Raw genomic sequence first — 18,026 nt, 5'->3', positions numbered from 1 at the left:
CTCTGTCTCTACTGCTCCTGTGTTGCAAATTAGGCATATTCTCAATTATGGCATGGAAATCTTTCAAGATAACCTAAAGTAGTGACTACCTTTAAGAGATGTCTGATCCTCAATTATGGCAGCGATAGAATTAACTTATGTAATTGTTTTTATAAGGATAAAATAAAGTGATAAAGATACCACAAAACAGATTATACAAATGGTGGCCGACATCTGAGAGACATTTGTTATATCTTAATTACTATGTGGATCTGTTATTAATATCTGAAAATACATATCATCATAATGGTGGCTTATTCCTTGCAGAGAATTGACTCATTTTGAAAAATTGACATAAATTAAATTTTACTAATGGTTCGACCACCCTTTGGCAACCACAAAGGAACTTATATATAAATCATCCAAGTTGAAAGATGGTGGGTGATTTGGTAGTGCGATTTTCTAATGATGGATGATTTGGTTGATGGTTTTGCCATCATTTAGGAGTGTTGGTTTTATAAATAGCAATTTGAATCCAAGGTTTGGAATGTTGTTGTGATGGGTCCTCCTTACCCTAAGCAAACATTGTAATGAACACTGTGTGCACAATAAAATCATTGTTCTCTTTATTTTCTGTATGCTGTTCATTGTTCATGATCTATGGTTTCAGGTAAAATTCTGTAATGCAACGAGTAGTTTGGTAGCATAGCAATTTATGGCAACCACAAACTCCTTGGATTCAAGATTAACAAATTACTTAATACGAGAAAATACTGTCACTAACATTTTGGATGTGGTAAAGCCATACATTATAATTTCCATGCTTATTAAATACATAGGATTTCAACTCTACAGTCAAATGGTGAGCTTGTCTATGCTGGGCCCAGTCCATGTTTTCTTTATCATTTGATTTTTTTTTCCTGTGGGCTTGTTTTGAATCAGTCAACTTTTCAAACCTTATTTTGTTGTTAAATTCCCCTTGCATGATGTCCTACGATAAAAATGCTATGACCGCTGGACATCTTTATTGTCAAACTCATCTAGGACTTGTGCCTGGCCTTGTGCAGTGGGGTATACCGCACCAAGAATTGGATTTGGTGGTTTGCCTAATTCAACATTCAATATTTTGTACATATAAACATGTCTCTTGGGAATTTAACAATGGGTCCTCCACTTTGAAAACCCCAATATGATTTTATCACTTGAGCTCTTCCCATTTGACAACTTCTCATGCTGACCTTTCTAGTGTCTAGTATTTGAGCAATTCAATTTTCACCAAGACCTTTTATGTTTTCTTCTCTCGTAATTAGCTAAATATTTATTCGTTGTTAAATTGTAAACATTTTTTTTCATGCTGATGGTTGTATGTTGTGGAAGGTGTCCATATCAAAATTTGTTGTTTGTGTGAATCTGCTTGTTTTTAGGTTTACATTTTTGTCATATCACTTCCCTGTATTCTAATATTTTCTGCAAACGTGCATGTTCTAACTGCAGGCTGTTGTATCATCTCCAATTGGTGGGGAGGTTTTAACTGAGTGCTTGATGAAGTCACTGGAGAGTAAAGGGATTACGGTAACCAGTATTTGATTATATGGACTTTGGTTGTATTTAATTATTCTTATTCCCAAATTGTTTGGCCTTATTGCCTGTCTTTCATACTGCAGCTCAGGCCACGGTATTCATTCAAGAGGAAAGAGGTTCGACCAGGAGAATTTCAGGTTAATATTTCATGTTTTTTATCTTCATTGTTGGTTGACTCATAAGAGCATAGCATCATGTATTCTTGTATTAATTGTTCATGTTTTGCTTCTGTTTTAATTTCTAACTTAAATATTTTTACACTTGTGTTTATCATATTGTTGCTCTTAACATATTTGGTCTTCTTTATACTTTCCTTTGTCTATATGTTCCATAGCTGATTAAATAAGCTTTTCTTTTTAAATGTATTTAGGAAAACATATTTCTTATTTATACTTTGTTTGCTTTGTTGTTTCTAATCCATGTATAGTTTTGTTCCTAATCCATGTATATTGTGCTCTCTGCTAACATATAAGGATCTATGCACCCAAAGAAGGAACTAACCATTAGAGATAAAGAAAAATCATAGTATTTTGTGAATTATGTTGGTAACATGTAATAGTATTTTTTGTCTGTGTGGTTGGTGCCTGATGAGAATTGCTTTTGAGAAATGGATGTTGCCTGTTGGACATTGTTGTGCCTTGCACACTCTCTCTGTCGCTGACAGGGTCCCCTTTCCTCTTTTTTTGGTCTTTTCACCTTCGCCCTGTTGAGTTCTGCGCAGACCGTCTTGCGTCCTCTTGAGCGTGCCCGTAATCAATCCATGAGATGATGATGTCATGTGCGGAAGCTTGTGAATCCGTAAGGTGAGTTGAGCCTTTGGGCATTTAAAATTCCAAGAGATCGTTTAAACTTGTGAAATCTCCTGAGATAGGCTTGGAATGATAGAAACTGGCAAAATCCCCTAAGTAAAAGATAAAGCGTCTAAAGGTCGCTTAAGGACCCAAAGTGTCGATTTTTGCCAAAGGATATAGAAGAGATAGAAAAATGCAAAGTGTCAAAAGTCGACAAAACCTCTCAAAATCCTGAAATTCGCACAAGGGGGAGAAATTGCGTAAGTTTCTAAAAATTGGCAAAATGGGTGAAATCCCCAAAATTCGCCAATATTGGACAAAATACAAGAAGTTGAAACTTTCCAAAAAGCCTCCAAAACCCGAAATCGCTTTATAAGGTGAAAGTGTGCGAAAGGTAAAAGTTTGAAAAGGCAGCCATAAACGCCGAAATTCGTGTAACAAGGGAATAGTGCGAAAAGTTTAAAGCTTGAAAAGTGCTTCCAAACCCCAAAAATCGCACAATAGGGCTAAGTTGGAAAGTTTTTTAAAATTTGCAAAACCCTCGAAATCACCGAAAATTGCATTTTAGAGGGTAAAAGTGTGAGAGTGGTGAAAGTTTGCAAAACACTCTAAAATGCCGAAGTTAGGGTAAAAGTGCAAAAACGCCGAAGTTTGCAAAATGATCTAAATCTCCGAAGTTGAAAGGGCCATATAAATCCCGAAATTCGCCATGAAGGCTTAAAGGTGCAAAATATTTCAAAGTTTTCAAACCCTCCGAAAATGCCGAAGTTCGGCAACTAGGGCGAAAGTCGTAATGTTTAAAACTTGCAAGATGTTCTAAAATTCCGAGTTTTCAGTGAGAGGTAGCTTGAAACGTAAAATCACTAAAATTTCCAATCAAGTGAAAATCGCCAAGGTTTTCATCCAAGTTAAAATCGCGAACCTATAAACTCATGCGAAAATTAAAACCCCTTCATTCGCTGAAATTGCGCCGCAAAGGAGAATCGCGATGTTTAAAATCTCAAGAGGAAGGAAATCGCGAGGTCAAGGTTTTCAAAACTCCCTCATTCTCTGAAATTCGCCATAAAGGGGGTAAATGTTAAAATTTTAAAGCTTGCAAACCTGTTTAAAATCTCGAGGTTTGGCAATATCGCGATATAGGAGGGTTTTCAAGAGATCACAAACCCAAGTTTGATGCCAAAGGTAAAATCGGAGGGGTGTGAAGTTTGTTGAAAGAGGAGAAAGCGCCCAAGTTTGATGCCATAGAGGAAGAACGCAAAGGTTAAAGTTTGAAACATTCCAAACCCTGAAGTTTGCCATTAAAATCGCAAGGTAAGAGCTTGCAGCAGAAGTGAAATCACCGAATTCCAACCAAGAACTCTCTCATTCCCAAATTTGCGGCTTGTGAATTTATCTTTTCAAAGCGTAGGGCATAAGAGAGACATTTTTGAAAATCCAAAGGAAGCCGTTCATTTCGCCAGGTAAGTTTGCTTCGTCTCTCTTAAAATCGTTTGAAATATATGCAAAATTGGATAGATGTGTTTGTGCAAAATTGATTAAAATTATTAAATCTTAAAACCGCATCTTTTCACGTTTATAAGGCGTCAGGCGAAGCAATTGAAATTAGAAGTCTTTTCCCATGAGTTAACCAGGAAATGCATTTTTAGACTTAGGAAAAATCTTAAGCTTCGTCTGTTTTGAAAATCAGTCCTAAAATGTCTAAGTGTAAATTTAGCAGTCGAAATTGTCCAAGTCCTTGAGCCGCAACCGAGTAAGTAAATTCGTAATCCAAGAGCTTCATAATGTTCATGTCTAAATTAATCAAGCTCTTTTAGCTGAAGTATCATGCTTTCTTTAAGATTCGGTTTTCAAATTGATCCTTGTGTCCTAAAGTATCCCTTTTATCTAACCCGCTTCGTTTCCTTTATATCGTCTCGTAATCCGCATCCGACTGTGCAGGATAGATGCCTAAATCGGCGGTTGCATCATCAAAGACACCTGGTGCAGCCGAGACGTCCCGAGCATGCAAGTCAGATATTCCTCGCAAAGTCGAAAAGATGAAGTATCAGTATCAAAGAGGGGGACTGAGGGAATCAAAAGTGTGTGGGAAAATATAGGTGATACTGACTTGGGAAAATATAGATTTCAGAGACTGAGTTTTCTCCCCTAATGCCTATGGTAGGCCTAGGCGGATGATGGAAAGTGGCATCGCTCAGGCAGCGGGATTTCCCCCGTCAGTGCAAAATTATGAGCTGGTAGTAGAGGCTGCCCGACATTACCAACCAAACACCATATCGGTGCTCCTCGAGAATATGGTCCTCGTTGACTTCACTCCTGAAGCCATTGGCGACGCCTTTGACATCTCCTTCCCAAACAACCCCATAGCAACAACCATAGATGAAGTGCAGGTGGCGTATGATATGAACCCCGCCAAATGCAAAACATTGATAAATGAGGAGTGGTACAAGGAGAGAAGACCTCCAAGCATCAGGATTGGGAAAAAGACCCCCAGGAGCAACTTTCACAATGAGCATGGAGACATGGTCACATTGCTCAACAGGATCATGGGACTCCCCCAATCCAACTACTTTGAAGAGTGGATTTTCTACTTCACAGAACAGGTCTTCGCTGGGAAATCCAAGTTCGACTGGGCCCAGATCATAAGTGACAACATCCATACCCAATTGATCGAACTTGAGGCGAAAAGGTACTTTACTATGACATCCTATTTGGTCTACATGTTCGCTAGAAACCAGCCACTGCCAGGTTTAATCATGAAAGGTGAAATTGGGAATGGGCCCAATCAGATGAAGGTATATGATTGTTATCCACAGCTACACTATCAGGACATAGCTCAAAGGGAAAAGAATAGCCTTGCCTATGCAGTTGGTTAGTATGAGCGCGTCAATGACGCCTTCACAATGCGCTTGGTTAGGCTGATGCAAGGAGGACTACACATTAGGCTTTCGGAGCAAGCTACTATTTTGGTACATAGGTATGGCGCTTGGTTCATCCAGTTCCCAAGATTCTCCTACATCCGAATAGCTGGCTTTGAGGGTGCTCCTTTCCGACTTCCACGATATCCGATCGATAAAATAGTTTTTTTGGAAGTCGCAAGGCAGTCACGTCCGGTGAACAATTTACTCAAAGACAAGAAGCAATCCGGATTCGCCTTCCCCATGATCATAGGTAACCTCAATGTCCATCTGAAGAACCTAGCTCATGTAGAGGAATCCTTTGCAGAACTAGCCTCCTATGGCCTACAAGAACATTTCCCAAGGAAATGCTTTGATCACGACAATCTGGCAAAGAGAGCCTACGGTAGGCGATACAGAGCAAAGGAGTCAGTTGAAGATTATTGGAAGAATTGCTCTGATGACTATGAAGCCCGACGGCGCGAATGTTCAAGGCTGAGTGTGCAGCAAATGCGACTCTATGAATACCGTCGGGTCCTGGATCAACTAACAGTCTGGGAATTCGAGGCGGTATGACATCTCTTGCCAAGCATCGATTGGTCACAAGATCCAATCATTGATTTTGAGGCGGTTATGGCAGCCCCAGGAAGATACACCGACCAGTGGTTGCACCAGCAAATTGAGCGACTGATACATGAGGGAGTCCAATTCACCTACCAAATGATGGGTAGCCTTGACTCTCAGTACTCTGAAGATGAGGGAACCTCCAGTGCACCAAAGGAAGAGGTTGAAAAGCCCGAGAAAAGGAAGAAGGCTAAAGTCAGCAGAGGGACTCGGACATCTAAAAGAACAAGAAGGGAAAAGATCCCTGTTAGGAGACCGAAGGTCACTTCATCATCAAAAGACCCCAGTTCATCTGATGATGTAGTTGAACTAGTTTATATACCTGCTCCACCTTCCCAAAGCGATATTGACGCATTCAGAGCTGATGATCCTCCTGAACAAGACAAACTAGATACAGAGGTAAGAGCCATTGAATCTGTCGAACTGGAGAATCAAGTGGAGGAAGGAGAAATTTCATCTACTCAAGGGCTTGAGATGCATGAACCCACCCAGTAGAGCGGCCATGAATTACAACTACATAGTACTGCCAAGGACGACTCCACTGTTGAAGGAGAGCATAGGACATATGAGACCCGCGAGCCTGAAAAGACTGAAGAACAACCATCACATGAAGATACCAGACAGTTGTTCAGTGAAGTAGGAGCGAATTCAGCTGCGAGCAAAGGAGTTGACACTTCTCCACTCCTCTTGTAATGGAGCAGCTACAAATATGCAATGAGCAAGTGGAAAACATTAAAGAGCAAAGTGCAAATTTAACTATAGCATCAGCGTAGACCATACCTCAGGATTGATTAATTGCTCGAGCTCAGCGCAAGGCGGCCACCAAGCCATCCATTGACTTGGAGGACATTTTCTCGCGCATAGACGAAGCTAAGTCCAAGGGGAAGAAAAAGCTTAAGGCATATTCCCGGATACCAAAGATGAGCAAAGGAACCTGTTGACGTGTACTTTGTACACAACCAAACACAGAATAAAATACCCAAATGGTACCTTATCCTCTCTTGAGTAAAGTCTCTGAATGCTGAAGATATCGCGAAAAGGATCAATCAGGGTGACTTCAAGGTTCTTCGTTGTAGGATCTTTACGTGTGGATAAGCACCAATGGTCGTTGTGAATGCTGTTTCTTCAAGGGGCCTTATGTATTCTCGATCTGCAGGAACAAGATTTTCCTAAATGCTAACAGGTTCTTAAAAAATAGCAAAAGATAGGGTTTTCAAGAGATGAATTCTAATCTAATCCTAAGAATGGCTCAATGTAAGCTAGACTTGGTAAGATTCTACCAATTTCAGTATTGCCAAGGGATTACAACTCTACTGGAATTGATGTGATCTTCTAAGGTGATTAATGGTTTTCCAATCATCAAGAATTATAGATACTACCATAAAGATACATATCAATATTTCAATAACGATTGAAGGTTCAAGCAATCTCAATATCTCCAGTTGACCACACAAAGCGTCCTTACAATCAGTAAGAAGCTAGTGGTTTGGAACGTGAATCTCACCAAAGATCAAGCACAACACTTAGTCCTTCAAACTTAAATACTACTTCGACTAAGAATGATTCAAGAAAGTAAACAACCATGAAGATAGCCACAAGAATTGCAATAAAACACCATAACTTCAATATTTTATTGATCTCAAAGCCAAAATAGACAACAATTGTTCGAAATTCTTTCTTCACTACTCAATCTTGCTACAAAATAACTTTCTTCTCTCCAAAGCTCTTCTAATCTCTAATCACTAATCTCATTTCTAATCTAATTTCTAATTGACAAAATGAAAATGAGTGAGGGTATATATAGCATCCTTAATTACAATGAACGACCCATATCAAAAGAAGATCAATGGCTGAGATTCTGACACCTAAACCCTAATTAGGGTTTGTTACAAAAAGTTCCCTTTTTAGATGAACATTATTAAATGCATAGCCAAATATTTAATTGGCACAAAAGTCGAGGAAACATAGACCAATGATAATTAAGATGCCACATCATCCTATAACAACCTCTCTTCTAGAACCTTGTTCCCTTTCCAATGCTCTTTCTTAGCATATGCAACGAATCTGGACACAATTCCTTCAACCTCAACAATGGGAATCTCAGGAAGATTCTTCATTCGTTCCTCCAAGTGGATAACCTGATCAAAGGCAATGAGAAGAGCCGCTTCCCATCCAGGTTCGAGTTCTTTGATCTTCTCAATCAGGAGCATAGTAGTGAACATTAGATCCCGTTGCTCATCTGTGATGACATTCTCATCTTTGCAAAAGATGACCTTGACTCTCTCTTCCAACTCTTGGAGGTCCACATCCGTCTCAACTTCGATCCGCCTGCCAAGAATGGTACACAACACTTCAAACACCTTATCCTGAATTGGATGGATGACGCCTTCAACTTGATTGCATTTGGTGCTGATGTCTTCGAAAAGAACCTCTTTCATTTGGAGTAGAGTTGACCACTGAAGTAGGTTATGAGCTCCTCCATCCATTATCTTTTCTTGTGCTAGGATCTTCCTTGGTGTTTGCTTGATTACTTGCAGGACAGGAATGATAACATCTCTAGTGTGAGCGAAAGCGGCTACAGTTATCATTAGATTGTGGACAATCTCAAGGACCTGGATAGCTCAGTGGATTGTCTTCATCATTCTTGTTGTAAATTCAACAGCTACCGTGTGGGATTTGTCAATCCAAGAGCTCATAAGCTTAACCAAGCTCTTGACTCTTTCTACCTCGCCAACTGATTCAAGGGGAAGTGCTTGCACAAGAGATACAGCTGGATCCTGATGTCTCAAGGGTTGATTGAGATGAGTAAAATAGCCTCTCCAAGCACCGACCTCTCTCTCAAGCTTCCTATTCTTTTCCATTTCTTCTTTAAGTTTGCCCTTAAGTGCTTCAAATGAATCGGTTGCCTCATCCATCCCCTGTTCAGAAGTGAGTGGACCAAGCTCAAATGTTTCTACATCATACTCATCTACGAGAATTTCACCTTCATACTTGTCCACCACTGGCGTAGCTATTTGCAATTTCCTGGATCCTGTCTCATCCCTGATCACCTTGGACATCTTGGTGGCCTTCTTCTTCTCCGTTACTTCTTGAGAATTTCCTATAAGGCTCTCTAAGTCAATTACATCCTCTTCTTCTTCAATCACAATCACCCTTGTTAGTCTCTCCTTCAACCAATCTGGAATGGCAGATCTTGTCTCTCTCACTTGTATTTCTTTAGGTAGTGGTTCATCTTCTCAGAGAGGAGATGTCGCTTCATCATCATTTCCCTGATCCTCTTGTAGCTCATCAATTTGTAGAGGTTGACTTGATGAATGTTGAGGTGTTTGTCCCTTCTCTGGCTTATCATTCTGTACCATGGATTCCATAGATTCATCAATCTTAGGTACCATCTTCTTTTGACCTTCAGCTTGACTTGCCTTCTTTCCATGTTCAGAAGATGTATCTGATGGGCGATCTCGATTGGCCTCTTGCTTCTTCTTGGAGGATTCTCTTTTCTTAGGTCTTTCTTTCCTCTTTGCGCCTCTAGGATGAGAATTGTCTTCACTTACGTTTGCTCCTCCTTCTTCTGGTCTTTCCTCCAAAGTAAAAGTCATTGGTACGTTCTGCTCTCTTAACTTCTGATGTTGTACATCCACCCATTTGTGAGTATATGACAAAACTGGAGCCATCAAAGCTCTCAAGTCCAAAATCTCAGGCTCGCTCCAATCTATCTTCACTCTCTTATCTTCTTTGTCATAGGATGACTGGAGATGTCTGCCATTGTCCTGAGCTTGATCGGCTACTCTGTAAACTTTGCATTTCTTGATGAAATCTAAGGGTAATCTGGAATGCATCTTTCTTTTCACTTCTAGATCACTTGAGAGATTCATCCAAAAGTCTTCCACCTGAAACTCATGTCCGTACTTCCTAGCAACTGTCTCCTCCATATAACCATAAGGACCAAAATTCTCCCTCGGGGCAAAGAAGGTGAATGAATACAAGGCTAATTCCTTCTCTGCATCCTCCGAAGCCTGAGTATTAGGACATACCTCAATTGAATTCCCCAATATGATAGGTACGAGAATTCCATTTCCATGCTTGTGTCTAGATACCTTTGCACAAGCTACCAACTGCCTGGTTACCTCAAGTAGCACTATCCTGTCTGTCGGATACCTCAGCAACATGTAGGGAGGTGAAGGACACCCCTGAACTCTGATATATGTAAACTTTTGAAACTGGATGAACCATGCACCATACCTCTTCACAAGCTCTTGTGCATCCAGAGATAGTCGATTGTGAATCCCGCCTTGCAATATCCTAGTGATGTTCATCGTGAAGGTATCATTGACTAACTTGTAGTCACTTCCAGGTGGATGATGCAAATGAACATAGGAGTCCCAAACTCTCACTTCTCCGGGTCCTCTTTCGATCACTCCTCTGTGAGGTAGCCCTGCATACTCAAAACTCCTGATCAAGTCATATATGACATATGAGCTCATGTGGAACGACTTGGTAGGCCTTAGTCTTCTCAACTGCATATCCAGGCTATTGCTAATAATTTTGGCCCAATGAATCGTTCCTTTCCCTTGGACAATCACTTGAATGAAGTAGAACATCCATTTCTCGAAGTAGAAGGCTTGAAGAGCCCCCGTAACTCGATTGAGCAAAGTTATCAAATCTCTGTACTCCTCCTGGAAATCAATCCTATGCGGTGTATTGGGAATCTTGTTCAGGCGAGGACAACTTTTGAGCAACCAATTCTTGTTGATGAGATTCAGGCAAGTGTCGGGATCATCTTCAAACATTGACTTGGCTCCTTCTAGGCTTTTGTAAATCATATCTTTATGCTCTGGAAATGAAGAGCTTCGCTTATAGCCTCCTCTGAAAGGTAAGCTAAAGTGTTTCCTTCTTTGGATACGATCGATCTTGATTGTGAGTCATAATGGCAGGCACACTCGATCATCAGCTCCTGACACTAGACTGCTGGGGGGAAACCGGCCGCCTTGATGATGCCACTTTCAATTATCTTCTTCGCAATAGGTGATGGCTTGCCAATGTAGGGGACCTCTCGAAACTTCTTCACATTGAAGTTTCCCAAGTTGGTATCTCCGATATTACTCCATTTGGACACGATCCTGGTCTCCAATTCTTCGTTCTTCTGATCTTCCTTCATGAGAGCCGGGCGACTAGTAGATGCTCCCGCCTTTGGAGTCGCCATCTTGACACCTACACAACATTTCATAATTAGCAATATATCTTGAAGTTTAGAAATATAGACTAAAAGGGAAGATTTAAGATTTTAATTAGGAAACTTCATGATAAATCTTGAGTTATCATTTCCTAATTAACCATGCGATACTTAGATTTTTCCAAAACAAATGTTCAAAAATCAAATCTTCAACAATGGTGTCAAGATGATTTCGCCATACCTCCTCTTGAGTATTAAACTCTAAGAAATGATGCAAAAATAGATGAATTTCGCTAAGCAAAATGTAGATCAAAGCTCTCCCTTGAATAAAATGCGCCTCCTTTAGCCTTCAAAGGAATCAAGTCCGCTTCCTTCTAGCCTCCAACACTTGAAAGAAAATCTCTCCAAGCAAACCAGATTTCGCACCTTCAATTAGCTTTCCAAATTCGCACTTGAAGCAATGATTGAATGATTTGAATTGTGAAAAAAACACCTCCAATATATAGAGCCCTCACCCCTTTGCTCCCTCTAGGCCGACTTGGCAAAAAGAGGTTAAAAAATAAATAAAATTCCAAAAAATGGGGCCCGACTTGGCAAAATAAATGAAAATAAGGCCTTCAGCGCTTTATATATTTAATTTTAATTTAATAAAGATTAATTTTAAATGCTTCCAAGATAGAAGCTCGATTTTTTAAGGCTTAAAATTAATTTATTAAATGCCAAAATGTCTTTTATTTAATGCCAATTTAATTTTAATTTTTTCAAATGCCTCAAAATTAGCAATTTTGGCGATCAAATGCAATTTGGAGAATATTAATTTTTAAAACAAGGCTTAATGAAACTTCTTGAGGATTTCGCCCTTGACCCTCTCTGAGGGTCAGGAGCGATTTTTGAATTTTAGCCTTGAATATTTCACATCTTGACGTGAAAATCTCCTGGAGGGTAAATCGATATCTAGTTAACGTGTTGCACTTCAAATTTGACATTTTTTATGAGGAAGAATAGGTGGAATTGTCAATTTCGCCCTGGACCTTCACTGAGGATCAGGAGCGATTTTTCATTTTTTGCTCAAATTTAGCACTTTTCCACCTCCAAAATTTCATCAAGACATTTCAACTAGGTCCTTTCACTGAATTGCAAACTTAGCTCAATCCAATTTTGGAGAAAAGGTGTGATTTTGAAGTTTCTCGCTGTGGGCCCTCTCTGAGGGTCAGGAGCGATTTTTGCAATTTAGGCTTGATTCTTCATCATTTTTCATTAAAACTTCATTCATCATTTGGCAATGCCTTCCCTTAATCCACTCCAACCAAATTCGCTTTGTTGTTGCAAGGTAAAACGAGGATTTTCAACAATATCACTATGGGCCCTCTCTGAGGGTTCGGAGCGATTTTTCGCTGTGGGCCTTCATTGAGGGTCAGGAGCGACTTTTCATTTCCTAACCAACATCATCAAGTTTAGAAGGCAAAATAATATTCATCCTGTTCTTGGAGGTCTTTTCTCCTTGTCCTAACCTTGCCTTAGCACCATTTTGAAGAAAACATGCCTTTTTTGAAAATCTCGCTGTGGGCCTTCAGTGAGGGTCAGGAGCAACTTTTGGGTTTTAGGCAAATTCCTTTATCTTTTAATCTTCAAATCACCTCCAAGGCATAACACATCACGTTCTCCTCCTGTCCAAGCAAGATTTTATCTCAATTCTTCAAACCAAGGAGAGAAAACTGGAAAATCGCTATGGGCCCTCTCTGAGGGTCCGTAGCGATTTTTGTAATTGCCTTCGAAATTTTGATTCTCAACGATTTCTTTTCACTTCAAGGCTTTTCAAACATCGTTTCAAACCCATGCCTAACCTTAGCCTTCCTCAAACTTGGATGAAAAATTCCCATTTTAGGTTTCTTGCTGTGGGCCCTCTTTGAGGGTCCGGAGCGATTTTTCGCTGTGGGCCTTCAGTGAGGGTCAGGAGCGACTTTTTCATTTTGGGTTGATTTCTTCTTGTGTTGATCCTCCAAATTATATTCAACGGATAGAACATGCTTTCCTTCATCCCTTCCAATCATAAAATCACTTTGATCTTGTAAGAATAATGCATATTTGAAAATCTCGCTGTGGACCCTCTCTGAGGGTCAGGAGCGATTTTTGCTACTTGGACCAAAATGTTTCACTTTTCATCTAAAAATCACTTTGGAAAGGGAGATATCGTCTTGTTCTTTGCTATGAATAAAAATTCATGTCCAAGAAAGGTCCAAAAATGTGCACAGAAAGAAAATCGCTGTGGGCCCTTTCTGAGGGTCAGGAGCGATTTTTCCTTTCCTGGGCAAAACTCCTTCAATTTATCATCTTTGATCAAGTCTAGATACCTCATTATGTTCATTCTATCCTTCATTATGCTCTTGACCTCTCAAATCGACCAAATAAGACTTGCAATGACCCTTATAAGATTTCTCGCTGTGGGCCCTCTCTGAGGGTCAGGAGTGATTTTTCTGTTTTCAACAAGGTCCTTCATTATTTGTAGCCAAAACTTCCTTAGGCGAGTGGGGAAAGTCATTTATTTTCCATCTATGATCAAAACTTGGTCTCTTTTCATTGCAAAATGAAGGAAATCAAAATCTCGCTGTGGGCCCTCTCTGAGGGTCAGGAGAGATTTTTTCCTTAGTTTCCAAAATTCACCATCCTTCACATCTCTAAACCGTCCAAAGCATCAAGTCACGTTCAATCATTAGAAAAGTCAGTGACAAATATGACTTAAACAACATTTTCGCCCTGGGCCTTCACTGAGGGTCAAGAGCGATTTTACCCCTTTTGGCCAAACTGCTTGAAATTTAAGTCTCCAACTGCTTCACAAGGCAAAGTCAGGTCATTTTCAAGGTCAGGAACCAGTTAGCAAGTTCATCAAAAACAAGAAATGGTATTCAGGATAAATTTCGCCTTGGGCCCTGTCTGAGGGTCAGGAGCGATTTGTCTGTTTCAGGCATCATCTTGCTTCAAAAATTTGATCAAAACTCACCTAGGCAAGAACACACAATTTCACCTTCAAAAATGCTAACGCTTAGTCAAAATTGGATTTTACCCTAAAAACCCTTTATTAGACCTAACCTGAGACCTACTTGACTCCCCTGAAAGGCTTACCTTACTTCAATCGTCTCAATTCTTCGGGAGGATACTTAACAACTTTCAAAATTTGACTAGACTTAGCTTGAATAACATCAAAAGAAACCCCTAAGGTTTAGCCCTAGCCTAGAGAGATCACTCACTCAAAACCCTAAAAGCAGAGAAAAAAACAAGCAAAACAAAAGCGAAAAAGAGGGGGTCCCCATTCTAATGGGGCGATGTGTGAAATGGTCACAACAGAACCGTACCCTCCATATCGCCACCCCGCCTGTCGATAAGCTCGCAGATCAAGTTACACTGGCTAATTATAGCATCACAACTGTCCCCATCGGATGAGCCACTAAGGAACAGGAAAGGGAGGAATTCAAAGACTCCGTGCAAAACATGCTCAGACAACTCAAAGAGATAACGACTGAAAAGGACATGTATCGAGTTTGTGCTGAGCAAGCTGAGGGATACATTGACCAACTCCTGAGACCATTGCATAATGCCCTCGAGTCCCATATTCCCCCTACAACATTGGCGCAAAGGACCACCATAGAATTTGAGGGAGTACGAGATACGGCCAAGGCCGTCAAGGAATGGATGCGAAGCATTAAAGAGAGGGGAGAACAAATCATTGGAGAGGTAAAAGAAATGGCCCAATACCGAGAGACCATTTTAGTCAAGCTGCTCGAGGTAAAACGGGAATGCCTCAGAATCCATGTGGTAGCTGCCACAACTCTTCGTCTTGTAAGAGCCCTTTTCTGGACCCAATCGCAGATCCCTACATTGCCTGCCATCCTGGATCCCCATGACATCAACATTTTTAAAGAATGGTACTGGACCATCACAATGAAGAGGGAGACTAGAGAAACCATTGACAAAGAACAGGCATAATGCGACCAAATTTTGAAGAACATGGAGGAACTCGGCAAGATAATCCTTCGATCAATGGTTTTCGGTTGGAAGAATGACCTATCCGATGACGTAGTGCAACCGGACTGGGAGGAAAGATTGAGAACATATAAGATCGCCTACTCCACTGAGGACCTGAATTTTGCCAGTAAATTACATTCAGACATTTTGTGCTTTGAGGTTAATCGGTCCAGCTGGCAGGATGGTTTAAAGCACGTAGATTGTCATCTGGAAGGCATGCAGTATAAAATACGTCATCCCCCTATGCCTCAGTTCACGGTGCTGTTCCAATTGTGCATTATATTCCAAGAGTATGTCCGTGAAGAACGCGCAGCAGGTCGGGACATTTGGAAGGAGTATTTGCATGGCGAAGACGAATTTTTAGTAAAGGAAAAAATGCTTTCCTAAAAAGCATTTTTCTTTTAAATTTGAAAAAAACACTTTTTGGCCTAAAGTTCACATTTGACTTCTAAGTCAGCTGTAAACTTTAAAAGTTTTAAACTTTGTACATGTGCACTTTTTGAATTGTCATGGATAATTTTTGATTACCTTTTTTGGGTAGTGTTGTGACGTTTTCACACATCGCCCCATTGCAAATGGGGACCCATGTTTTTTTTTTTTTTTTTTTTGCTCGTTTTGTTCGTTTTCGCTTTGCTTTTTCTAGGGTTTTGTTAGTTTGTTAGTTGTCTGGATTTAGGGTCAAGCCCTAGGGTTTTTATTTTTGTCTTTTCAGGCCAAAATCCAGTCGTTTTTGAGGCCTTTTGAGTTTCCTTTTCTAGAATGCAAATTTTGAATGCAATGAATTCGCCAGAATGGTCTAATTTTCAATTGGAATGTTGATGCAGAGCTTAAACTTGTCTAAGTGTTGAAGATGAAATGTGAATTTTTTTGTCCAATTGAATATTTTTGACCAAATTTTGACTTATTTGAATTTTGATCCTAGGCATTTCAAATGATTTGTTTTCGCCTTGTGAAGTGATAAAATGTGTAAAATCATGATATTTTGGCCTGTAGGAGCAAAATCGCTCCTGTCCCTCAGTGAAGGACGGGAGCTCGTTTTCAAATATCTTACTATTCTTGCAGGGTCAAGATGAATTACGAATTGGAAGTGATGGAGAACGGCGAGATCTTTCCATTGAATATAAATTGAAGATTTTCGTGAGCACAGAAATACCTCCAGGAGGAAAATCGCTCCTGTCCCTCAGTGAAGGACCGGAGCTACAATTCAAATTTCGTCTTGTCCTTGCAAGATTTTGAAAGCTTAATGATTTGAGGACGTCCAAGGGAAGATACTTTGCCAAATGAATATAATTTGAGATGCAAAAAACGAAGGAGAATGACCTATATTGACCAAATCGCTCCTGTCCAAATCCAAGGGACCAGGGCGAGGTACCTTGTAGCTCTCGTCCCTCTCCCAGGGACCAGAGCGATTTCCTTCATTATGCAAAATCCAGACAAAGGTCAAGGCAAGTTTTCGTTCAAAAACAAGGAAAAACATGAGATAAATGCGTTGAATATAAATTGAAGATTTTTGGGACGTCCATAACAGTGCTAATTGCCTAAATCGCTCCTGTCCCTCAATGAAGGACCGGAGCTACAAATCCAATTTTGCTTTGTCCTTGCAAGATTTTAACGTCTTGACGATGTGAGAAGGTCCAAAGAGGTACATTTTATCAAATGAATATAACTTGAAGTGCTGTCGGGGAGATCAACAGGGTAGCAAGTCCGGCTTGAGTGAGGTCCTGATCCTGAAATTTGGCTAAGTCTGGAATGTCCTGATCCTGAAATTTGACTAAGTCTGGAAACTGAAAAAACCTCCAAAAACTAGATTTTGCAATATAACTCCTGGAGGTCTGAAACCACTCTCAAACATCCTGAAAGTATATATGGAATATAACTTAAAGTATAAGAAAGAAGAAACATAGAAGGAAATGTCACTTAGAAGGAAATGTTATATTCCATTAAAATTGTCCTGATTGAGAGTGCGAAAAGTCAAATTTCGCTCGTGTCCTTCTCCAAGGGACCAAGGCGAATCGCTCGTGTCCCTCACCAAGGGACCAGAGCGAAAATGCTTAGTTGAGCCATTCCTGACCTTGTTTGGACGAATCGAGACATCAAAGGCATGGTGAAGGACGAAATGAGCATGATAGAGCATCCAGACTTGATCAAAAACAATGAAATGATGAAGTTTTGCCTAGAGGGTCAAATTCGCTCCTGTCCCTCACTGAAGGACCAGAGCGAAGTTCTTCATAAGGTACGATCTGGGCAAAGATCAAGCAAATTTTATGTTCGAAGGCAAGAAAGGAGGTCAATCGAACTCATTGAAGACAAATTGAAGATTTTGAAACATCAACGAGGGTCCCAAAATGCCTAGTTCGCTCCTGTCCCTCAGGAAGGGACCAGAGCGATTTTTGTTGTGGATGACTTTCTTGCACAGTTTGAACCGATCTCAAGGCATGAATGAATGAAAGGAGGCATTGCGAATCTGTTGAATATAATTTTCGAAGGTGATGAAGTGAAATGAGGCCCACAAGAGCAAAATCGCTCCTGTCCCTCAGTCAGGGACCAGGGCGATGAGGTACGTATCTTCCCACTTTTTCATTTTTGGGCGCTAAACAAACATTTTTGAATTTATTTAAATGCTAAAATTCGATAAGTTTTGAAAATTTAATTAAATGGCATTTAAATATTGCGCTTGATATTAATTAAATTATTTTGCCTTGTAAAAAATCGAATTTGTTAATTTAAATGACAAAGGCATTTAATTAATTATTTATTAATTAATAGAAAATCAAAAGGGAGCGCTTGGTATTTTAGAGGTCGGCCTTTATTATTTATTTAAAAATCGTTTTAATTGCTATATTTTGCAAAAAGTCGGCCTAAGGTCAATATGAAGGTGAGCGCCTATAAAGGAAGGTGTTTATTTCATTTTCACATCATCATTTATCATCTCTCATATGCAACTTGGAGAAGGCAAAGGAAGGGCGA

General features: G+C 40.1%; 1 protein-coding gene across 8 annotated transcripts in view; it reads left to right on the top strand.

Moving 5' to 3' along the window:
- LOC131068691 (actin-related protein 4) overlaps positions 1-18,026 on the top strand; it is a 210,726-nt gene that overhangs the window by 81,835 nt on the left and 110,865 nt on the right. For all 8 annotated transcript variants that reach the window (XM_058003936.2, XM_058003939.2, XM_059207535.1 and 5 more), the window contains 2 exons: positions 1,474-1,551; positions 1,644-1,697. In XM_058003936.2, coding sequence (XP_057859919.2) covers positions 1,474-1,551; positions 1,644-1,697 — 132 coding nt within the window. The remainder of the gene's footprint in view (positions 1-1,473; positions 1,552-1,643; positions 1,698-18,026) is intronic.

The sequence above is a fragment of the Cryptomeria japonica genome, chromosome 6 (assembly GCF_030272615.1).
Source record: "Cryptomeria japonica chromosome 6, Sugi_1.0, whole genome shotgun sequence".
Taxonomy (NCBI): domain Eukaryota; kingdom Viridiplantae; phylum Streptophyta; class Pinopsida; order Cupressales; family Cupressaceae; genus Cryptomeria; species Cryptomeria japonica.
The sequence above is the reverse complement of the archived record's forward strand: the minus strand, read 5'-3'. Positions and strand labels throughout refer to the sequence as shown.